Genomic DNA, 20,035 nt, shown 5'->3' on the forward strand with positions numbered 1-20,035 from the left:
TTATGTAAAGGAATATGTATGGTAAAATAAAACCCTCTGCTTTGTGTTAGGACTCACTTTTAGGGAGTTGTTTTGGCTATACATTATCTCACTTATTACATGGCTACTCAAAGTTAGGGTAAATGCAGGTTGATTGGGACAGTTATCCAAGTTTCCAAGTTATCTCAATGGCAAAAGTGTCCCAATCACCAATATTCACCCTATCTGTCAACTACCTGTAAAGAAGCTACCAAAAACCCCATATACTTATGTAAGTTCTACTGTCGACTACTGTAAAAAGTGTCCCAATCACTCTGAATTCCACCTATCTGTTGACTAAATCTACCAAAACCCCAAATACTTCTATAAGTTCTACCTTTAAAGCAACAAGTTATAGGGATAGTTCAAACCAAAATGAAAAATTGTCAACATATACTGACCAAACCTATATGACTTTTTGTCTTAAAAAGGACACAAAAGAGGATATTTTGAAAAATGTCAATGATCACCAAAACTGTTTGGTTGTCAACATTCTTCAAAATATTTCATTTTTTTTGTTGTTGTTGTTGTTGTTTTGGTAAACTGTCCCTTTAATACAGATCAGCAAAGTGAACATGATTTTTGTTGTTGTTGTTGGTTTGTTGTGTTTAATTTATTTGTTCATCACTTACTTAGTGAATTTGAACATTGAACAAAGACTGTTTAAAATCATATTGAGCCATTATAGCACTTGAAATGGTTGCTCTAAAGTTTGAAGTTTTCATCCGTTCTTTTGTCTACTTTATCCCAAAATGTCCTACACCGAATCTTTTGGTGATGTTATGGCCTTTTGTTCCTTTTGCAGCTTTTGTTAGAGAGAGTGAGTGTGTGTGGCTGAAACAGACTGTCAATAGAAAGATGAATGGCTAATCTTTTTCAGCACAGATGTGTCTTCTCTCAGTCTGTTCTCATTCTGCTTGTCTTTTACTTTTCTTTGGTGAAGTAGATCTTTTGATACTCTTCACATACAAGGCCAGATAGCTAAGAGACCAATCAGACCAGCCTCAAACTTTATGCTTTCTTTCCTGAACAAAACCCCCTTCCTCAAACACACACACATACACACTGAAGAATAATAAAGCACATAAAAAAGAAAAAAAAAAGACATTGACTTTCAGTGAAAAGAAATTATGATCAAAAGTGTGTGGAATTTCTCTGTTCGCTTTGATTTGAAACAACTCTGAAGAATGATTAGTTTTGGATCTCAGTTTCAACTCACTGACTCAATGATCTGGTCACAGTCATTCAAAAGTTTGGGGTAGGTAAGATTTTTTAAATGTTTATGAAGGAAGTCTCTTATGCTCACCAAGGCTACTTTTTTCTTTTTTTTTTTTTTTTTTTTTTTATAAAAAAAAACAGAAAAAAAAAACGTAATACTGTGAAAATTCAATTAAATACACATTTATTTGCATAGTGCTTTTCACAATATCAATTCAAAGCAGCTTTACAAAAAATGCATGTGTTGTCTATATAACAATTTAGAGTGATCTATTCTGTTATCAGAGGTGACTGTGTCCAAGTTATATATTTCATAATTGTACATACAGCATACATGTACAGGTACATATATGGTTAAATACACAGGAGCTAAACCATTTAGGGCCTTATAGGTCAGTAGCAATACTTTATAATTGATACAGAACTTAATAAGTAACTAGAGGTGATAAAATTGGTGTAATGTAAGATGTAATGTTTTAAGTCTTTTACTGTAGAGGATGAAGTAACATTACATCCTTTGAAATGGAAATTGTATTCTAAGAGATTCTGTGTACAGGTTTTTGGTCCAATAAGTAATACCTCAGTCTTATCTGAATTTAAAACAGAAGAAAATTACAGGTCATCCAATATTTTATATCTTTAACACACTGTCAACTTGTATAATTTAGCAATTTCTAGGGCTGCCCTCGACTAAAGATTTTTCTTGTCGACAAGTAGTCATTCATTGTAAGCATTAGTCGACTAATCGCATTTTTATTAATAAACCATATAAATCATAATAAAAAGCCTTTAATGCCTACATAGCCTAATCAGCATTCAGGCGTACACATTGAGCTTGCCACAGCCCACTGGCAGGAAAAACAGCAAGGAGACTGCTTTAACATTTTAATAATTAATTGATAATCTATTTTATTCTGTATTTTTGGCTGCAGAGATGAAGTTGACGATGTTGACTCGTCATCTCCTCAGTAGTAGACGCACCTATATGTACACGTTTCATATGGATTACATAACCTGAGAATATTTATTTTAATATTTATTTTAAGTGCAAGTGATCTCACCGACGCCTCCAAGTTTAGCCGCCGTGCAATAAGCGTGCTACTATTCAGCTTTCGCACTCTTGAGAGTTGCACAAACTCTTGAATAGCCCACATTTTTATAGGGTTAACGTTAAAGTGAGCGGCCATGTAAAGTTGCTGCTACTTACATGTTTTATAATATGATAAGCCATATTTGAGGTCAACGAATGAGCGTTTGGATGTCCAGCCAGATGTACTGTAGTATTTACCATTTAGACCAGCTGTTAATGATCTGTCTGTCACAGACTGCGTTACTTCGCCATTTCCTGTGGAGTTTTATATATATATATGTATATGTATATATATATGTATATGTATATATATATATGTATATGTATATATATATATATATATGTATATGTATATATATATATATATATATATATATATATATATATATATATATATATATGTATATGTATATGTGTATATATATATATATATATATATATATATATATATATATATATATATATGTATATGTATATATATGTATGTGTGTGTGTGTGTGACCAGTCACGGAAAGTAGGGACTTGAGAGTTGCACAAACTCTTGAATAGCCCACATTTTTCTAGGTTAACATTAAAGTAAGCAGCCATGTAAAGTCGCTGCTACTTACATGTTTCATATGATAAGCCATATTTGAGGTCAACGAATGAGCGTTTGGATGTCCAGCCAGATGTACAGTAGGGACACAAGTCAGTTCTGGGGCATTTTGAGTTATTCACAGATTCTGAAAGTGTAGTCTCCAAGCTTTCCAACAATGTGTAACACATGGAAATCTGATAATATTTGGAGAAATTGTGGCCATTTGAAGGTAGGCACTCAAAGGGCAGAAAATGACCTAAAGATTTTGCAGTTCTCGCCTGTTCCAGCATACCCCCTGTAAAGCTGCATGGTTGCATAGCAACGACAGACGCAACGGGAAAAATCGGACCGCATACTATTAATAATAAAGGATAATGTGCATTGTAAATGTCAGTAATTTATCTTTTTTTGACATCAGAACTTTTTGAACAGGATTCTGTGATAACCATATAGTCCTGGTTTAGACCTCAGTTAGTGGTTAGACCTGGTTTGAGTCAAAGGATTAAAAAAATCCTGTACATTAAACTCTTCAATACTTTTACTTTTGACTTATAATGCACATTTTACGGCTACGGATACTTTATACTTTTAATTACGTAGGAATTTAATCTGATACATTTACTATTACATTAGTAAATCCTTGTTAAGAAGTAGTAACTGGCTAAAATTATTAGCGTCACATTCAATTCAAGAACAGTAAGGTTTACATGAGCTAAGTCATTCACACCAGTCAATTCAAGCAGTTGAAGCGTTATTCAATTTAACATGCTATCATTACCATCTAAAAGCCCATTGTAGTAATGGGGGTTTTTGGCAAGTGATACGATGCTAACGATTACAATTAAAACGACAGTCCTGAGCTAGCTAATAACAATATACACATGAGATAACTTGTAGCCTACGTGTTCTTAGAATAAACACAAAACGACAAACTTTGATGTATATGGAAACTCACCCCATAAGAAACAGAAAAGATCTTGTTGCCTCCAATGAAATAAATTGTTCTGGCACACTTTCTCTTTGTCGGGGTCTTCTTTGTGGATGTAACCATCTCCAAAGTTTGCACTATGCATCTGTTTGCCTCTTAATGTCCAATAATTCGCATGTCCTGCCACTCTTTTTCCGCAGCTATAGAATCTAGCCGTATGTTGTACTTCAAAACATTTTCGGTGTAACGGCCACGGTTCAGCTTGTCTGAGATATTCTTTGCGGCGTCCATCTTCATTAAATTTTGATATCAGCTAGAGCCGGCCGGAGCGCTGCATAAATAGGTAGCCACGCTTCCCTTGGAGGGCGGTGGCAATAACAAAAGAAACAAAAGCCGGCGTATCCGATTCCAGTATGGAAATACAAATAGACAATGACGCCCCTACTGCGAGATAGAATCTCGGAAAAACAAGCCGATTTCAACCTCAAAATGTACGCTTTTAAATAAACCAATACTGCTATCTAAAACATGGAGATGCTTCTTCATGATCTCAACTAACAGATTCTGCAAAAAAACGAAAATCACCAATTTTGAAAAAAAAAAAAAAAAAACGCTTCTTTCTCAGTTTGCTCAATAGTTGTGCTGCCGACTTGTGTCCCTGGTTTCCGTGACGGGTCACATATATATATATATATACTTGTTGCCTACTTATAGTGTAACAAAGTAATTAATGCATATGAAACGCCATGTCACTACTTTTCCGTAAACATCTGTGTTTGTATCCAAGCTATAAACTTTTTTCCCAGTACTTTGATCATTTAAATATTTGTAACAGAAATAATATGTGCTTGAAAAGAAGCTTGAAGAAGACGTTTGTGAAGCGCTTTCATACCTATACATGATAACTGCATTCTCTGGTCAGCGGCAGCGCTAACGCAGATTTTAATGTTCTGGTGTGATTTTGTCGACATAGCCGAATCGTTGTCATTTAGGAATGAGATCATGGGGGTGTTTGAATTGAGATCTTTTAATGATTAATTGTGGAGCTCTAATTAATAGACAGCATTTATTTGAAATAAAACTCTTTTTTTTAAATTATAAATATCTTTACAGTCACTTTTGATCAATGCATTCTTGCTGATTAAAAGTAATTTCTTAAAAATAAAACTCCTCATTTTTGGAGCTTAACCCTTGTGATCACAATTACTTGTTGTCCTATGAAAAAGTCATTAAAAATTGTCATTTGTATCCCACTAATAAAAAAAAAAAAAAAGTTAATAATGACATAATTTCAGTTTTTAGCTGAACTACCCCTTTAAAACTGTTCTCCAAAAGTCTGCTCAGTGTTTTGCTGATCTCTCTGTGTGTGTCGTGTTCCTATTATGGCCTCTGGAAGGGCAAGATTGAGCATGCAAGAGATACAGTCCTTTAGAAAGTTCTCCAGTGTCCATCACTTTTCTCTCACACTCACACTCATGCACACAGTGTTAAGCTGTGGTGAACAAATTCCCATTAGTCCCAAATGTCTAAGTCTAGCAAAGTCATGAGAACAGGAAATGACCTCGATTCTGAGTTTGCCCCCAAGTGTGACCCCAAGCAAACAGCTTGTGTTCACTGTTCAAGCAAAGAACAGTGGGCCAATGTGTGTTGTTATGAGTGTGTTACATATTTTCAATAAGTCTACAGGGACACATGGGGGAATATCCGGCTGTAATCCTGATGCTCGGGCTTCACAAGGGCTGAATTGAAGTATTTTAGTGTCATTCTCTGTTTGACTGTTTTATGGCACTGGGCTTGTTGTCACCTGGGGAGTTACAGCAGTCAAACATAAGGGGGTTGGGCAGGGAATTGTTTGATAGCAAGAATGTTGAATGGATAACAATAGGCAAATTGAATAGAAAGTTGAAGTTCTGTGTATCCAGCTTCCCTGAAAGAGACCTGTTACTCACACAGACGCACCAACAGGTGGTGCGACGTGTGCTGCATTGTGTTCACAGATATTGAGACCCTGATATTGTCTTTCCCTAGTGATATTCACACAAAAAATGAAAATGGTGTTATTGTTTATTCGCCCTAATGTCTTTAAAAACCTGTATGTGTTTCTTTCTTCTATGGAACACAAAAGAAGGTATTTTAAAGAAATCTTTCCTCTTGGATCCCACTGACCTTCAATGAACAAACAAAAACATATTCTTCAAAATATCTTCTTTTGTGTTCCACAGAAGAAAGTAAGTAATACAGGTTTGGAACCATGTGATGGTGAATAAATGATGACAGAATGTTCGTTTTTGGTTTAATTGCCCCTTTAACTAAAACATACTTATTGTTATGTATTCTCTCAAGAATGTGTTTGTTTTCACATTTTTATAGTCATAATTTCTAATCATTAATAGTAAATCATTTGTAAATGAGAGTGCTTGTGTGTCTTTGTGTCCATCTGTTCTGCTGTATTCCAGCTGCTTGACCCACACCCTCAGCACTGGTTCCTCATTGGCTGATGAGAACCTTGTCTGGAGAAGCTAGTCTGGGCCCCTTATGAGGATGCACATCTAAACCCTGGACTGGAATTTCTCTAAGATTGGAATAGAGCCTTGATTGGGACTGCAGGGTTTTAATTTGGGTCAGTCTTGAATTGATCTTTGACACAAACGGTATAATGGAATCTCTTTAAGAGGCATGCCAGCTTATAGCAGAAAAAATCTATTTGTTTTAAGACAAAACAAAGTTATTGGCACAGCTTCAGGATATCATCTGGAAAGGTTCCATACCTCCAACCTTTGGCCAAGCCTTTTATCTTGCAGACGCGGTTGGTTTCGCTTTGCACCTGGACTGGTTTTTCAAAATTCCTATGTCATGGGATTGAACTGGACGGTTCATGGTGGTTGTGATACAAGCATGACTAATGAGGGACAGTTGTGTGTTTAGAAAATTTTTTTTTTTTTTTTTTAGTTAGCAAATGTTCTCCTTATGTTTAAGAGTGGCCTCTGATGTAGAATATAGACTCCTGGGCTACCTCAAAAAGCTGTGGAATAGATGTAAAGGTTAATTGTGCATTAATTTTAAAGGTGAAGTGCCATTACTGTACCACTTGTTTCACCCAAAATCACTTGGCTGGTTACCATGGCCCTGTTAGCTCCTGCTGGTAGATGCCATACTTTAGCTTCACTATCTGAAATAGCAGATCTCTAATAGTAGATGCCTTACCAGTGGCTGTTTTGTAGGGCTGTACAAAGCATAAAATTTCTGTATATTTTCCCTATCTGCTGCCTGTGACACCACAGCCCAGGATAAGTAAAGAGATTTCAGATTGCATACTTTTCTAGACAAGTGCCATTAAGATGAGTAGTATTTATAACTGCTGGCTTTATATTAAATTGTAAGCTTGTCATAGTAATGTGACTCACATAAATAGGAAATAAATTCAGATTTATGAGGAAATAGAAATGGTCCAAAACTCAACCTCAGTCATCAACAAAGTGTGTAGACTTGCATAGGAAAGGGAGAGGCAGTTGTTTCGAGTCAGAAGTCTGATGAACTTCTTTTATTTTTAAATTTCACATACATAAACCTATACACATGAAATGTCTGAAACCTCAGGCCACATTTTAGCCAATAAATAAAAGTAAGATTTTATTTATTTATTTTTTATATTGGGACACCAATGCAATTTCCACCAAATTCTCCTTCCCAAACATGTATTATGTATGTAATATATTATGCTATTTATTAAGTTAAATGTATCATGGTATCCACAAAGCACCAAATCAGCAGATGATTTCTGAAGGATCATGTGACACTGAAAACTGGAGTAATGACTGCTGTAAATTCAGCACTGCCATCACAGGAATAAATTACATTTTAAAATATATTAAAATAGAAAACTGTATAGCTGAAAAAAAAAAAAAATAGCTGTTTTTATTATATTTTTGATCAAATAATTACAGCATGGGTCAGCAAAAGAGACTTCTTTTAAAATGGTATTGTGCTTTATACATCATGGTCGTATTTAATGTACTGTTTTTATGTTTATTTAAATAAAAAAAAAATTGAATTACAGTATCAAGAATTACACAAACTCAAAAGTAAAATACATTTTGGTAATGAGAATTTGACGTCACAATGCAAAAAACAATTTTATTGGTAATAAGAATATTGTCTCTATGTAGCTTATTTCTTTTTTTTTAATTTCCTAATTATGGATAAAATGTGACGGGTTCTTGACAGGTTTCATGCAATTCACCCTATAGGCTCCACCTACTCCGGATCCAGCCCTGGTTTTCACACAAACTCTTCGTGCAAACTTTGTCTTCTGGCTCTCTCTCTCTCTATGTTCAATGGCATACCTCTGCCTTCCTACTACTTGGAGACAGAGTGCGTGTTACAGAGAGAGAGCATGTGGCACTAGAGAGCATTGTGAGCTTTACCCCCTCAGTGAGAAGTCAAGCAACAGTGTGAAACAGAGAGAGACAGAGAAAGCAAACATCCTACAGTTGGACTTTTCCCAGAGTGCAGTAATGGATTTCCTCTGATACTTTGGATGTCAATGCGCAACTTTGGGGTTTACGCACAGAAGGGATCTTTAAAGTTTTGTTGACTGAGCTTGTGCTTGTGAGCCGTACTTTGAGGCGTGTGTGTGACAGGAGCGTGCTCGGAGCTATGTCAGGTGTTACACGGAAAGGTTCTGGGAGACCAGGATATTACTACAGACTCCTGGGTCGAACGAGGCTACAGAGACAACGCAGCCGCTCCAGGAGTAGAAGCAGAGCCACAACCAATAGGGGTAAACTTCATGTTATAACTTTACATTATTTCTGAAATATATTCCCTCTCACCTTTTAAAAAAAACTTTCAGTTTTGTAAAGTTAATAATAAATGGTGCTGTATATCTTGGTAATACCCATAACTGTTACACTTAGCTGCAGTTTATTAAGTTTGTGTTAAGATTTCTGTTTGTCACAGTAGTAAAACATCATAACAGCCCACATTAGAGTGCAACTGCCATAAACACAGTTATTACCACTTTGTTTTTGTAGAACTCTCATTCCCTTTTTTTGAAATTTTTTTTTTTTCTTTTCCTGGGAAAAAACATTATTTTAATTCTGAAGAAGAACATTTATTGAATTAAAAAATGTATCTCACTTTAATTTACACTTTACTTTAGATCTCAAAAACTGGAAGCAAATGCTTCCTCTTTAACCAGCTCATTTTAGACTTGCTATTAATGCTTTCATTTCTCAGATTAGTAACTAGACATTGAAGGGGACACGTGCCATTTAGTCGAACTGTAAGTCTGCATCAGTGGTAGGATTTTTTCAGTGCCGCCTTTCTGTGTTTCTGTATTATGAAAGAGTCATTGAGTCATTCACTCAGCCGATTCAAAACACAATTCATTCAGTAACCAATTGTTTCTGCTATGTGTTGCTTTTTCTGTGCTTGACAGCTGATTCTGCTTTGACATTTTTTGGAACTGTTTTTTAATATAATGTCAAATTTAACAAATGTATTTATTCATAACATAGAAATGTTGTATAAAAGCAAAATCAACACCGATTAATTATGCGTGTGGCCAAATCACAGTCCTTTTGACATTCAGTACAAAAGCACAGTGAAAATGATATGTATTTATTTATTTATTTTTAAATCTGAATGTTATTTTCTTCAACTTTTGGTTCCTGTCTTATTTTGAGTATTTTGTTAAGTTCCATGTACAAAAAGCTTAGTCAGTTTAGTGTCAGTTTTAACACCTACATGTTACCAGGACAAAACCGCACAAGCCGTAAATTTGAGTTAACGAGTCCACATGCGGAGAGTGGGCAGAGTGAGCGTCTGTGTGTGGAGAGGGGGTTATTATCAGCTATAACTTTAAGGTTAAACAACAAGACAGGTGACCAGACACAAGTATTAAACCTGACACAACAAACAAACACTCATACAAATTTTTCAAACCAGTCAAGCAGGAACTCAGTACTTTAGTATGGCTCAAAAAGCTCCTGCGCTCTATCACACACACACTCTCTGAGTAATTTCACATGTGATGGCTGTGAATGGCTCCTTTAAACTCTCATCCAGGTTATGGCTATCTGGGCTCATTACACAGACGGTCGATTGAGATCCCTGAGTCATTCAAACTCAATTCAATCACTGAGAGAATCAATTCATGTAGTAGATGAGATGCTTTGTGATGGGGCTTTGTAATGGCACAGCTGTTTTGGGGACTTTGCAGCTTCAAGGTGACAGCACTGTGGTAAACTTTTGAAGTGAATGGCAGTCCCTCCAGAATACAACACAAAATCAACAAAATGTCAATTTTTTAGCATTCTGCATAATTCCCTGTTTCACTGCAATATAATCTCAAAAATTATAATTATCTAATTGAATTATTGAGTTGTAATGCATTTTTTCACAAGCCTGTGATGTCTGTGTGAAACCTGCCGTCTCACGTAAGTGCCATGTGCCAGAGCGCGAGTACCAAATTGTGTTCTCTTTCTGGGTTTATTGTGCTTGAACGGTCAAATACACACATAATTATTTCAAAATGTCCATCTTGGTGGTCATTTGTTTCCATTTTCTTATTTTATTACTGTTTACTTGATTACTTAATTTTTTGTGGCTTACTTATAGATTTAAGTATTTCTTTGTGAAAATGTTATTAAAGCTAGATTAAGGATGGGTCGATACCACAATTTTGGCTTCGGTACGGTACCACAGTCTAATATCGGTATTAAATCGATACCATACAGGCTCGAGTATTGCGCGTAATTTTACTCATTCTCGCAGGTTTCGCATTTACAAAGCGTGAAATTACCACAAATGTTTATAAGTAAATTAATCAACACAGATTATCACATCAAATCAGTAATTGGTTACCACTTATAGCACACTTGAACCCATTATTATTATTATTATTATTATTAATATTATATTAAAAGCACATTTTAGTTCATATTTCATGGTGTTGCAAAATAGCAGTTGAGTACACTTAGATGTTCTTAGGATTAGCTTAAGAAGTACTAAAGAAGAATCTTTTAAGTACAAAATTAGTGCATGAAAATATAGCACTTTAAGTACATATGCGCGCTATGAAACAACTCTCGTGCGCATTTTGGACAACTGACAGAAATCACTTGCCCACGTCTTTTTAAACTTTGCCAATTTGAACATCCAAGTGATTTTATCATTCAGTAGTAACGTACTGTACTTTGGAGCTCTTTGAGAGATGGTTTCTTTGCATTAAACCAACAAACAACGCACACACAAGCCGCCTGTATAGAGCTTGTGCATTCCAAATTGAGTTGTTTTACCTTAAACGGTCAAATACACACAAAATTGTCAATGTCCATCTTAGTGAGTATTAACATAAACACAGTCGGTTATGTCTTACGTGAATTTAAAAAGTTTAGTAGTATCATCACATGTGTAGTACCCCAATCGAATCTGTGAAGCCAAAAATACATGCTGCTGTCTGTCACTAAATAACATTTGTAACTTTAAATGAATCGTATAGATTTACCTATTTAATGTGATAACAGTGAATATTCAGTGTTATTTTACATTTGATTACTTGATTTAATTTCTGTAACTAATATCTCCTGAATACCACCGTTAGAACTACCTAAACTTAAGTACAAATATTATGAGACATCATTGGTTCAAATGCATGCTGGAGCTTTCATGTTATCTTAACCATATGATCTTATGTACGTGCGTTGATATAAATGTCAAAATTTGATCGTATGAATGACGCACTGACCTGTCAATCTCGTCTAGTAAATCAGGATGAGCAAGTGACAGATGCTTGGCAAGGTTTGATGTTTCTTCATCATTTTTATAAGCAAAGTAATTCCAAATTATGCATCTTCTTCTCTCATTATTAATTATTTTATGGCTTGTTGAGTGTGATTCAACTGCTTTATCCATTTTTTTCCACTATGTTGTCACATTTGCTGGTTTCGCGTCTCTTTGGGTAGCACACTGCCCCGCAAACTTTGGAAAAGCAGCATATACCGAAATGAGCAAAATCATAATATCGTACCGTTTGAAATAAAATATATACCAGTATTTTCCCAGTACCGGTATAACGTGCATCCCTAAGCTAGATAGTACACCACTACACTAGTCAGACTAGCTATAGCCTAACAATATTGAAAAAATATTTCTGAAGACTGGGTAAGGCTGTGCACCGCACTCAATAATACCCCTTTCCAAGTCTGAAAAAAATGTCCATAGGTTGTTTTTAAAATGTTGTTGTTAAAATGTATCACAAAAAAAAAAAAAAAAAAAAAAAAAGATTTAGGCATTTTGTTTTTTTGGTGTCATGTATTGTGCATCTAACATCATGCATAATGCATAACATAATTATTTAAAAAAAAAAAAACACAATTTTTCCCCCACAAATTTCTGGAAATTGCCACCACTGAATCTATCATTTTGATTGCAAAAATCACTAAATAAATAAATAAATAAATTGGCAAATCCTGATGGGACTGGAAAGGTTAGCAGACAGAAGCAGTGATTTATAGTCAAGAGTATAATGTTTTGGATAGATGTCTTAAATTCAGTGTGTGCGTTTTTTTGTTTGTTTGTTTTTTGTTTATTTTTGCTCGATTGATAATGATGTTCTCTGCTCAGTGACTCATGCACAGTGCAGTACAAGTATGTGTGGGGTTTCTCATCAACATTTTTGTTTGACAGAGAGAGATAATCAGGCAGTTTTCCAGTGGAGTGATTGTCATAGAAGATTTCACATGTTTTTGTAGGTGTGGATATACTTAACTGTCAAGCTGTGTGATAGAGGTTAATTTCTTGTTTAATGTTGGGCTCTTATTCATGTTAAGAAAGGGATATGTGGGCACAAAATAATGATTTAATGATTTAATAATAACAATAATAATAATGAGCTGCCTCAATGCACTACAAAATTATTATTATTATTATTATTGTTATATATATGTTATATATATTTTCCTTTAATTGGAATCAAATATTTCAGAGCCATGTAATAAATAAAACTTACAAACTAATTATGACTCATGTGAAGATGCACATCACCATTGGAATCATGCAAATTGAGTGCACTTGGAACAAAATTATGAGCTTTGTTATCTGCGGCACTGTTTGGGTTCTGCTGTCTGATATCTTATCAGTTCATGCATGACAGAAGATGTAGCACTTTGGATCTACATATTCAAATTCTGCACCAGTATGAGGTAATGGTGCCTCCATGAGCTCACCTGAGCTCAGCCCTGTTACACAACCAATTACACACACAGCCCGCACAGGGAGGATAAACATGCATAATAACACTGTTTGTGCTCGTTTGAGAACATGCATATGATCTGGAGAGCAAATTGTAGCCTACGTATAGTGAGACATACATCCACCACAGCCAGCTGCATGTGAGTGTTTATGGGGTGGGATTTCTTTCTAGCTCTCGCTTCCTTCCTCCCCTCTGTTCATTTTTGATAATACAGCATTACATCACCAGTGTACCAGCTGCTAAATGGACAACCTGTGAAACACACACTCTGACACAGCTGTGTGAGGAGTAACCTGTTCTTGGAACAGTACAACCCCAGCACTTCCCACAGTTGATGCATTTTGCTATGCTCTGGTTTTTAATTTCTGATTAGGAAACGCATGGGATCATGATTAGTGGGCTTAGCGGGCTACTGACAGTTGCTTGCAGCTGTGGGTTTCACGTGTTTGCTCTGCATTATCTCACAGGAATGCTATGTAAGAAGATTATGGTAGAGATCATCCTGTACTGCTGATGCGGGACCAGTTCCACAGTTTTTTTTTTTACTTTAGATATGATCAAGATGAATACTGAGAAGTCACTTTATTGGAGCTGCGAGACATGGTACTGGGCAAAGTGGGTTTGAGTCTGGCTGACAATATAGGTCTTGAACCTCTTTTCATCATCATTTCCTATCTACTGTTATCACCAAGTAGTTGGTGCATTCCAGTCCCATTCGTACCTATTCTCATTGCTGTCAACTGTGGTCTAGTGGTTATTGTATGCAATTTGATGCATTTGCCTGTTGTGCTCATGTGGACAGTGTGAGTTTGAATCTGACTCGCAATGCTTTCTTATCCTAAATTTAGATATTTTTCATCAATAAATCCAGTTTTTCAACCACTCTAGTTGTTGTCATCTTTCTACAGAGCTGAGGCTTAGTAGTTAGAGCATGTGATTTGGTATATTGCACAATGGTGCTAATGTGGGCAAAGTGAAGTTGAATCTGGTTTGCTAAACTTTCTTGTCCCATTCCTATTTCATCTCCACATCATTTGTTGTCATCTCTTCACTTTACTTGTTATGTTTCCACTAAGTTGAGGCCTAGTTTTTGGTGTGTGTAATTTGATACATGGTGCTAACATAGGCAACATGAGGTTGAATCTGGCTCGTTTTCTGATCCCCATCATTTTCTGTCATCTCTTCACTGTATTTGTTGTCATGTCTCTTACAGAACTGTGGTCTAGTAGTTAATGCATGCTTGCGCTTTCAAACATTGCACCAGTAGCGGCTCCTGACCTTAAATTTAGGTAGGGGAAATTCTGGATCTTAGTGCTAGTTTATGATAAACATTTAGTAAGCTTTATATTATAATCGCTGAACACATGCAGACACACTTTTGGCGGAGGTCTGACGTACTTGCGTTATTCAGCCTGAGGGTGGCGCTCTAATGTTGATTGACAGGATCGCATAATGATTTCTTAGTAGCCTATTCTTTTAAGCAAAGCAAGATATTTGGAGGAATGTCAATAACCAAACAGATATTGCGCCCCCCACCCCTCCCCTCCCCCCGTTGACTACCAAAATATTCATTTTTTCCTACTATGGTACTAAATGAGGGGCGAGATCTGTTTGGTTACTGACATTCTTCCAAATATCTTTCTTTGTGTTCAGCAGAACAAAGAAATTAATACAGATTTGGAACTACTTGAGGGTGAGTAAATGAAGACAGAATTTTCAAATTTGGGTGAACTATCCCTTTAATGTAGTATTATTGCGTCCGAATGTTGTTTTAGAATGTTAAAAGTTGTGGAGAAAATCTGGTGAGGAAAAGAAAGTCATTTCTATTCTGAGAACAAACATAAAACAAACACAACAGAACTATAAAGACTATGCACATTAGCACGTTTAAACTGTCATTCATTTGATACCAAGTAGCCAACTAGTTACTGACCTGATGCAGACTAATATACACATAGCTGAAGCAGATTGAGATCGTCTTGGTCTGGAGCGAGGTTTACGTAAGGTAATGTGAAAATAAGAGAGGCAGTCTGAAATCTGCCCCAATGGCTCTAAATTAGAGCGCTCTGCAGTTCCATTTTTCACCACAGATTTACAGTATGCCTGCCGAAGCCATACTCTAAATTTTAGTATATCCTGCACACTTCCCGACTTAAAATAGTCTAGAAAATCTGACAATATTTGTTATAAAATGCTTTGGTGCTCTTATAGGCAACTTCTAGCTAAACCTGGCTCAAAGTTTTCCTATTCCCACCTCTTCTCCCCATTATTTTCTGTAACTTCACTACCATGCCTTTAGTAACAAAAAGGCTGAATTTATCATACTCTGTTCCGAGAAGTGAGGAAATACAGTTGCTTTAGGGAATGTTGATGGGTTTGAACTGCAATCTTGCTGGAGTTTCCATTTAAGCATCACATCTATTTATACAGGAAACTTTGGTAAATATCTCTGTAAAAACATGCCAAGGTTATCTCAAAGAGTCATCTGATAAAAATGTCTGTAACTTTCATAGGGTGTGTGCGTGTGGTGTTTTTTTTTTTTTTTTTTTTTTTTTTTAATACAGTTACAAGCTATAGTGTAATCCAGAGAGTGCAAACTTAACTGAAGATTTGGCCCAGACTGGAAAGTCAGACAACAGACAAAGGAAGAGAGGGAAAGAACAGGAAAGAGAGAGTGATGAAGATGTGAAAGACAGGAAATGAAGACAACGAGGGAGGTGAAAGGACAACAGAGATAGCAGTGATTAAACAGGAATGGAAACAGAAAGCTGTGTCAGAATTGTCTGATAGCTGGATGTTGTTCTACAGTCTGTCGTTCAGTTAAATATTTTTCTAGCTTCTAGCTTTGTTAGTGATTTGCAATATTTGCTGTTGATATGTATGCAGTATGTGTGTGTGTGTGTGTGTGTGTGTGTGTGTGTGTGTGTGTGTGTGTGTGTGTGATGTCTTGGAATGTCTGAGTTTTCTTCAACACCATGTGCAAAAAAAAACACCAACTTTCCTTTGCTTCGCTTTCCTGTTTTCACAGATCACACGTTCACAGACACAGCTTCACACCATCTCTAACTCGCATAGATATCTGACCAAAATTAAAAAATACATTTTTTTTGGTTTGCAGATTATGAATATACGTTATCAACTTCTTTCTCCTTTTTGATGTGCTGTATATAGAGAGGGATTTTTAGAGCTGTTAATCTGCATTAATTGTGTTCAACTTCTCGTTTTTTGTTGTTCTTTTAGTAACTAAAGGGTTGAAAGAGTTGTACTGCTGTTTCCTTTTTACCATCTTTACCTTAGTGAAAGAGATATTTCAATGGGCCTGGGCCACTAATATAGGGGTTTCAAGTTTAGTCACTTTGTAGGGATGAACCAGGAACTGGGCGGCTACTGAGTTCACAGTCCAGCACTGAGCAAAGCCACTAAACCAGATTCTGCTCCAGAATACTGTCCCTGTTATTAGTGTACTGTAAGTTGTTTTGGGCAGAAAGCATGTGGTGAGTGGTTTGTTAATTGGATTGGCTTCAATCATTGGCAGTCTGACGTACCACACACCCCTGTAGAGAACAGATCGAACTCATAACGTGCCATCTCGCTCCATCTCTGACTCCTTTACTCATTATGCACTATTAGGTTACTGTTGACTCATTTAATCCTCAGCACCACATTGCATAACAAACGGTCATTACGCATTCAACTAACCGGATGAGAATAAATCAAATACATTTGTAAAGTCAAATACATGATGCGCCATTGTTATAATTTACACACTGGACTCTATGAAAAAGCTGCCAGGCCAAACATAGATTTGGAAAAAGTTGGGAGAAAACGATGAGAAAATAGGCCTTCTGACAGACAGTTTTACTGTCTCTTAATATAATGTTTTACTCTACCATTTTCTGTTTTCAAAGAGCTGACAGTTGCGTGTGCGTGTGTATTTCTTTGTGTGAACGTATGTGTTTGCGCTCTTTTGCATGGATGTAAAGTCATTCAAGCACAATGAGCTTTAGAAGCAGATGCAGGGAGTGTTTGATTACAAAAAGGAACTACTAGACCGCATCAACACACACCATTTGCATATCAAAACCGTCCCTATTGTGATAATGATTTTCCTTTAAAGGTCCACTACATTGTTTTACATTTAAAACAAGGAAGTTTTACCTTGAATAAATAAATAGTTCTGTTTTTTTGTTTGTTTGTTTTTTTCATAGTTGCCGTCCATGTAGTGATCACATAAGTACGTGCTACTCATCTCAATAACCCTCCTATTATTACACTTTTCTGGTTGTGGATTAAAAGAATCACAGGTGACAAATGGGCGCAAATGCACATGAAGGTGGAGTAAATATGAGAGAAATACATATGCTAAATATAACAAAAATATAATTCAGTAAGTTTAGCATACTGAATTTTGATTTATTTTTTCCCCCCACTCAATTGAATTAGAGCCTGTAAATGAAAACTAATAAATATAATATTTAAAGGAGTCATGAACTGAGAAATCAAAATTCCCTTGATCTGTTGACATATAATAGGTCATTGTGCTTTAAAAACATCCAACGCTATCTCACAACCCGTTCATATGTGTTTTAGGAGGTGGCTAATTCGTACGAATTTGTACAACGTCACGTGCAAAAATTCATATGATTTGTCTAAACCCCAGTGACAGGTAGGTTTTGGGGTGGCGTTAGGGGTAGGTCATTCGTACGAATTCATACGAATTTGGAAACTCGTAAAATACATATGATTTAGCAAAAAATTTACGAATTCATACAAGTGAGGTCGTACAAATTCACACGAATTAGCCACCTCGTAAAATACATATGAATTGCTGTGAGATCATGTTGAAACATCAAAACATTCTTGTTAGTCTAAAAAAACACTTATATTGAAGCCAGTCTGCCCAATCAACAGGTTCTGGAATGTGCTACTTTATGACGTAATAGCCTCCGCCTCCGCAGATCAATGCCTGCTTGTACATCACTGCCTGTTTAGCCCCGCCCACCAATTTTTGCATAGTAGGTAAATAACGAGAGAGACAAACAGAGAGAGACAAACAAGTCTTTGCAGAAACCAAACACTTTGCATTGCCTTCCCAGCATTAGGAAAGAGTGGAGGAACTTTATTTTTAATTAAGTTCCAGACCACATCAGTAAGAACTTGGTCCTTTGTTCTACCACGGATTCATTTACAAAAAAGGCACAATTCAATGCAGGATTTCCACCAAGATTGAATCTAAAAGACGATGCTGTGCTAACTATATTGGATAGGACAGTAATGTCGCACAGGTGTGAGTAACTGTTTGCATTACGTGGTCACTATTGCTTTGTCTGTTATTACAGATCGCTTGATATGTACTGAGTATTTATGATTTTTAAATTGTGATTAAATTATATACAGAAAGTGATCAAAGAACACTCTCTTTATAAGGGATGAAGCTGTTGACACAAGTTTATCTGGACTCTCGCCAAAACTCACTGTGTTTGCACTTTTAGTAATGATAGAAGCTTTTGTGAGAGTGCAGAAAACAAGTTCCAATGACATGAACACTACCATCACACGATCAACAGGCTATCTGTCATCGGCTACAGTGCTCATTGCTGCAAGCTTTCATGCGACGGGGAGTAGACCTAAATATAGTGATATAATCAACACTTTTCACGATTAGTTAATCTTGACAGCTGTAGGCCCTAATAGTAAAAAGGTGGTAAAGTTTTCATAGTGGGGGTTCAATCTCTAACTGCCTGGCAGCACCAGTTCCACATGTAAGACTTATTTTATATGCAAACATGTCAGTCAATTACAGCAGTGGACGTTTGTAACACTGAAGTCTCACAGCAGATAGGCCTCTTCAGACAGAGTGTTCAGACCAGAGGGCTAAAATCAGGGTAGAAAAATAGCCTTTTATTTCTGAATTATGACCATTTTTGATGTAAAAAAATCATATTAACATTATATGTTTACCTCAGAAAACACTATGAAATTGTATTTATATATATATATATATATATATATGCAGTTCATGACCCTTTAAACATTATTACCAGCTCTAACACACACACACACATTGGTATTTGTGGTTTATGAAGAATTTCCACAAACACAGACATATTATATTATGTACTGTACAAACTATACAGTGGCAAGAAAAACTATTAAAAACTTTGGAATAAGACTATTTTCTGCATTAATGTAATCTGAATGTCATTAGATTTTCATCAAAGTCACAAGTATAGACAAAACACGATGTGCTTAAACTAGCAACACACAAACAATTGTAATCTTTCATGTCTAAATTGAACACATCCCCATGAACATTCACTGTGACAGCTGCATTAGTGAGTCTCTCCTGTTCACACAGCAAATTACAATAGCGCCTTGAGTACTGTCTGTTATGAACTTGCAGCAGGATATAGCAACTGTAACCATAGTGACTAAAGTAATATTAAAGATGGTGATGTGAATAACTGAAAGTCCTATAACATTTGAAATGACAGAAGTTGAGGCGCATGTTTTTCTATCTGAAGTCATTTAAATAGTTACTTGTTTTTGTCAATAAACAAATTTCCCCTGCTTATTAAAAGTTGCGTTCATCTTCATTACAGTAGGGAATATCAAATCAGCTGACAGACGAGACGCCTCAGCATTTGTATTACAAACGTCAAAATGATTCTTCTAAAAATATGAATACAGATTAATGCTTTTTAAGACGTGCATATACAGCTTAATTTGTCATGTACAGTTACTCACTGTGGTTATGTAATTATGTTGTGTTATATAATGCTGTTTTTATTTGTACAGTGATTGTAAATTATTCAACAGTGTTTTCATTACCAGCATGTATTTTGAACCACTAAACATAACTTAAATGATGGTTAAATGAATAAGTAGCTCAGCAGTATATAAACATTTAATTCATATGCAAACTATCATGCTAGTAAAAAGCCATAT

The 20,035-nt window shown here is 35.9% G+C and overlaps 1 protein-coding gene across 2 annotated transcripts in view; it reads left to right on the forward strand.

Annotated features, from left to right (window-relative positions):
* Positions 1-20,035, forward strand: part of dab2ipb (DAB2 interacting protein b) — a 115,728-nt gene that overhangs the window by 14,670 nt on the left and 81,023 nt on the right. The window contains exon 1 of one of the 2 annotated variants that reach the window (XM_067405548.1): positions 8,194-8,611. The exons of the other annotated variant lie outside the window; for it this stretch is intronic. Coding sequence (XP_067261649.1) covers positions 8,488-8,611 — 124 coding nt within the window. The 5' untranslated portion in view covers positions 8,194-8,487. Of the gene's footprint in view, positions 1-8,193; positions 8,612-20,035 lie in introns of those variants that run through there. 2 annotated transcript variants of the gene reach the window in all.

The sequence above is a fragment of the Chanodichthys erythropterus genome, chromosome 13 (assembly GCF_024489055.1).
Source record: "Chanodichthys erythropterus isolate Z2021 chromosome 13, ASM2448905v1, whole genome shotgun sequence".
Classification (NCBI taxonomy): Eukaryota; Metazoa; Chordata; class Actinopteri; order Cypriniformes; family Xenocyprididae; genus Chanodichthys; species Chanodichthys erythropterus.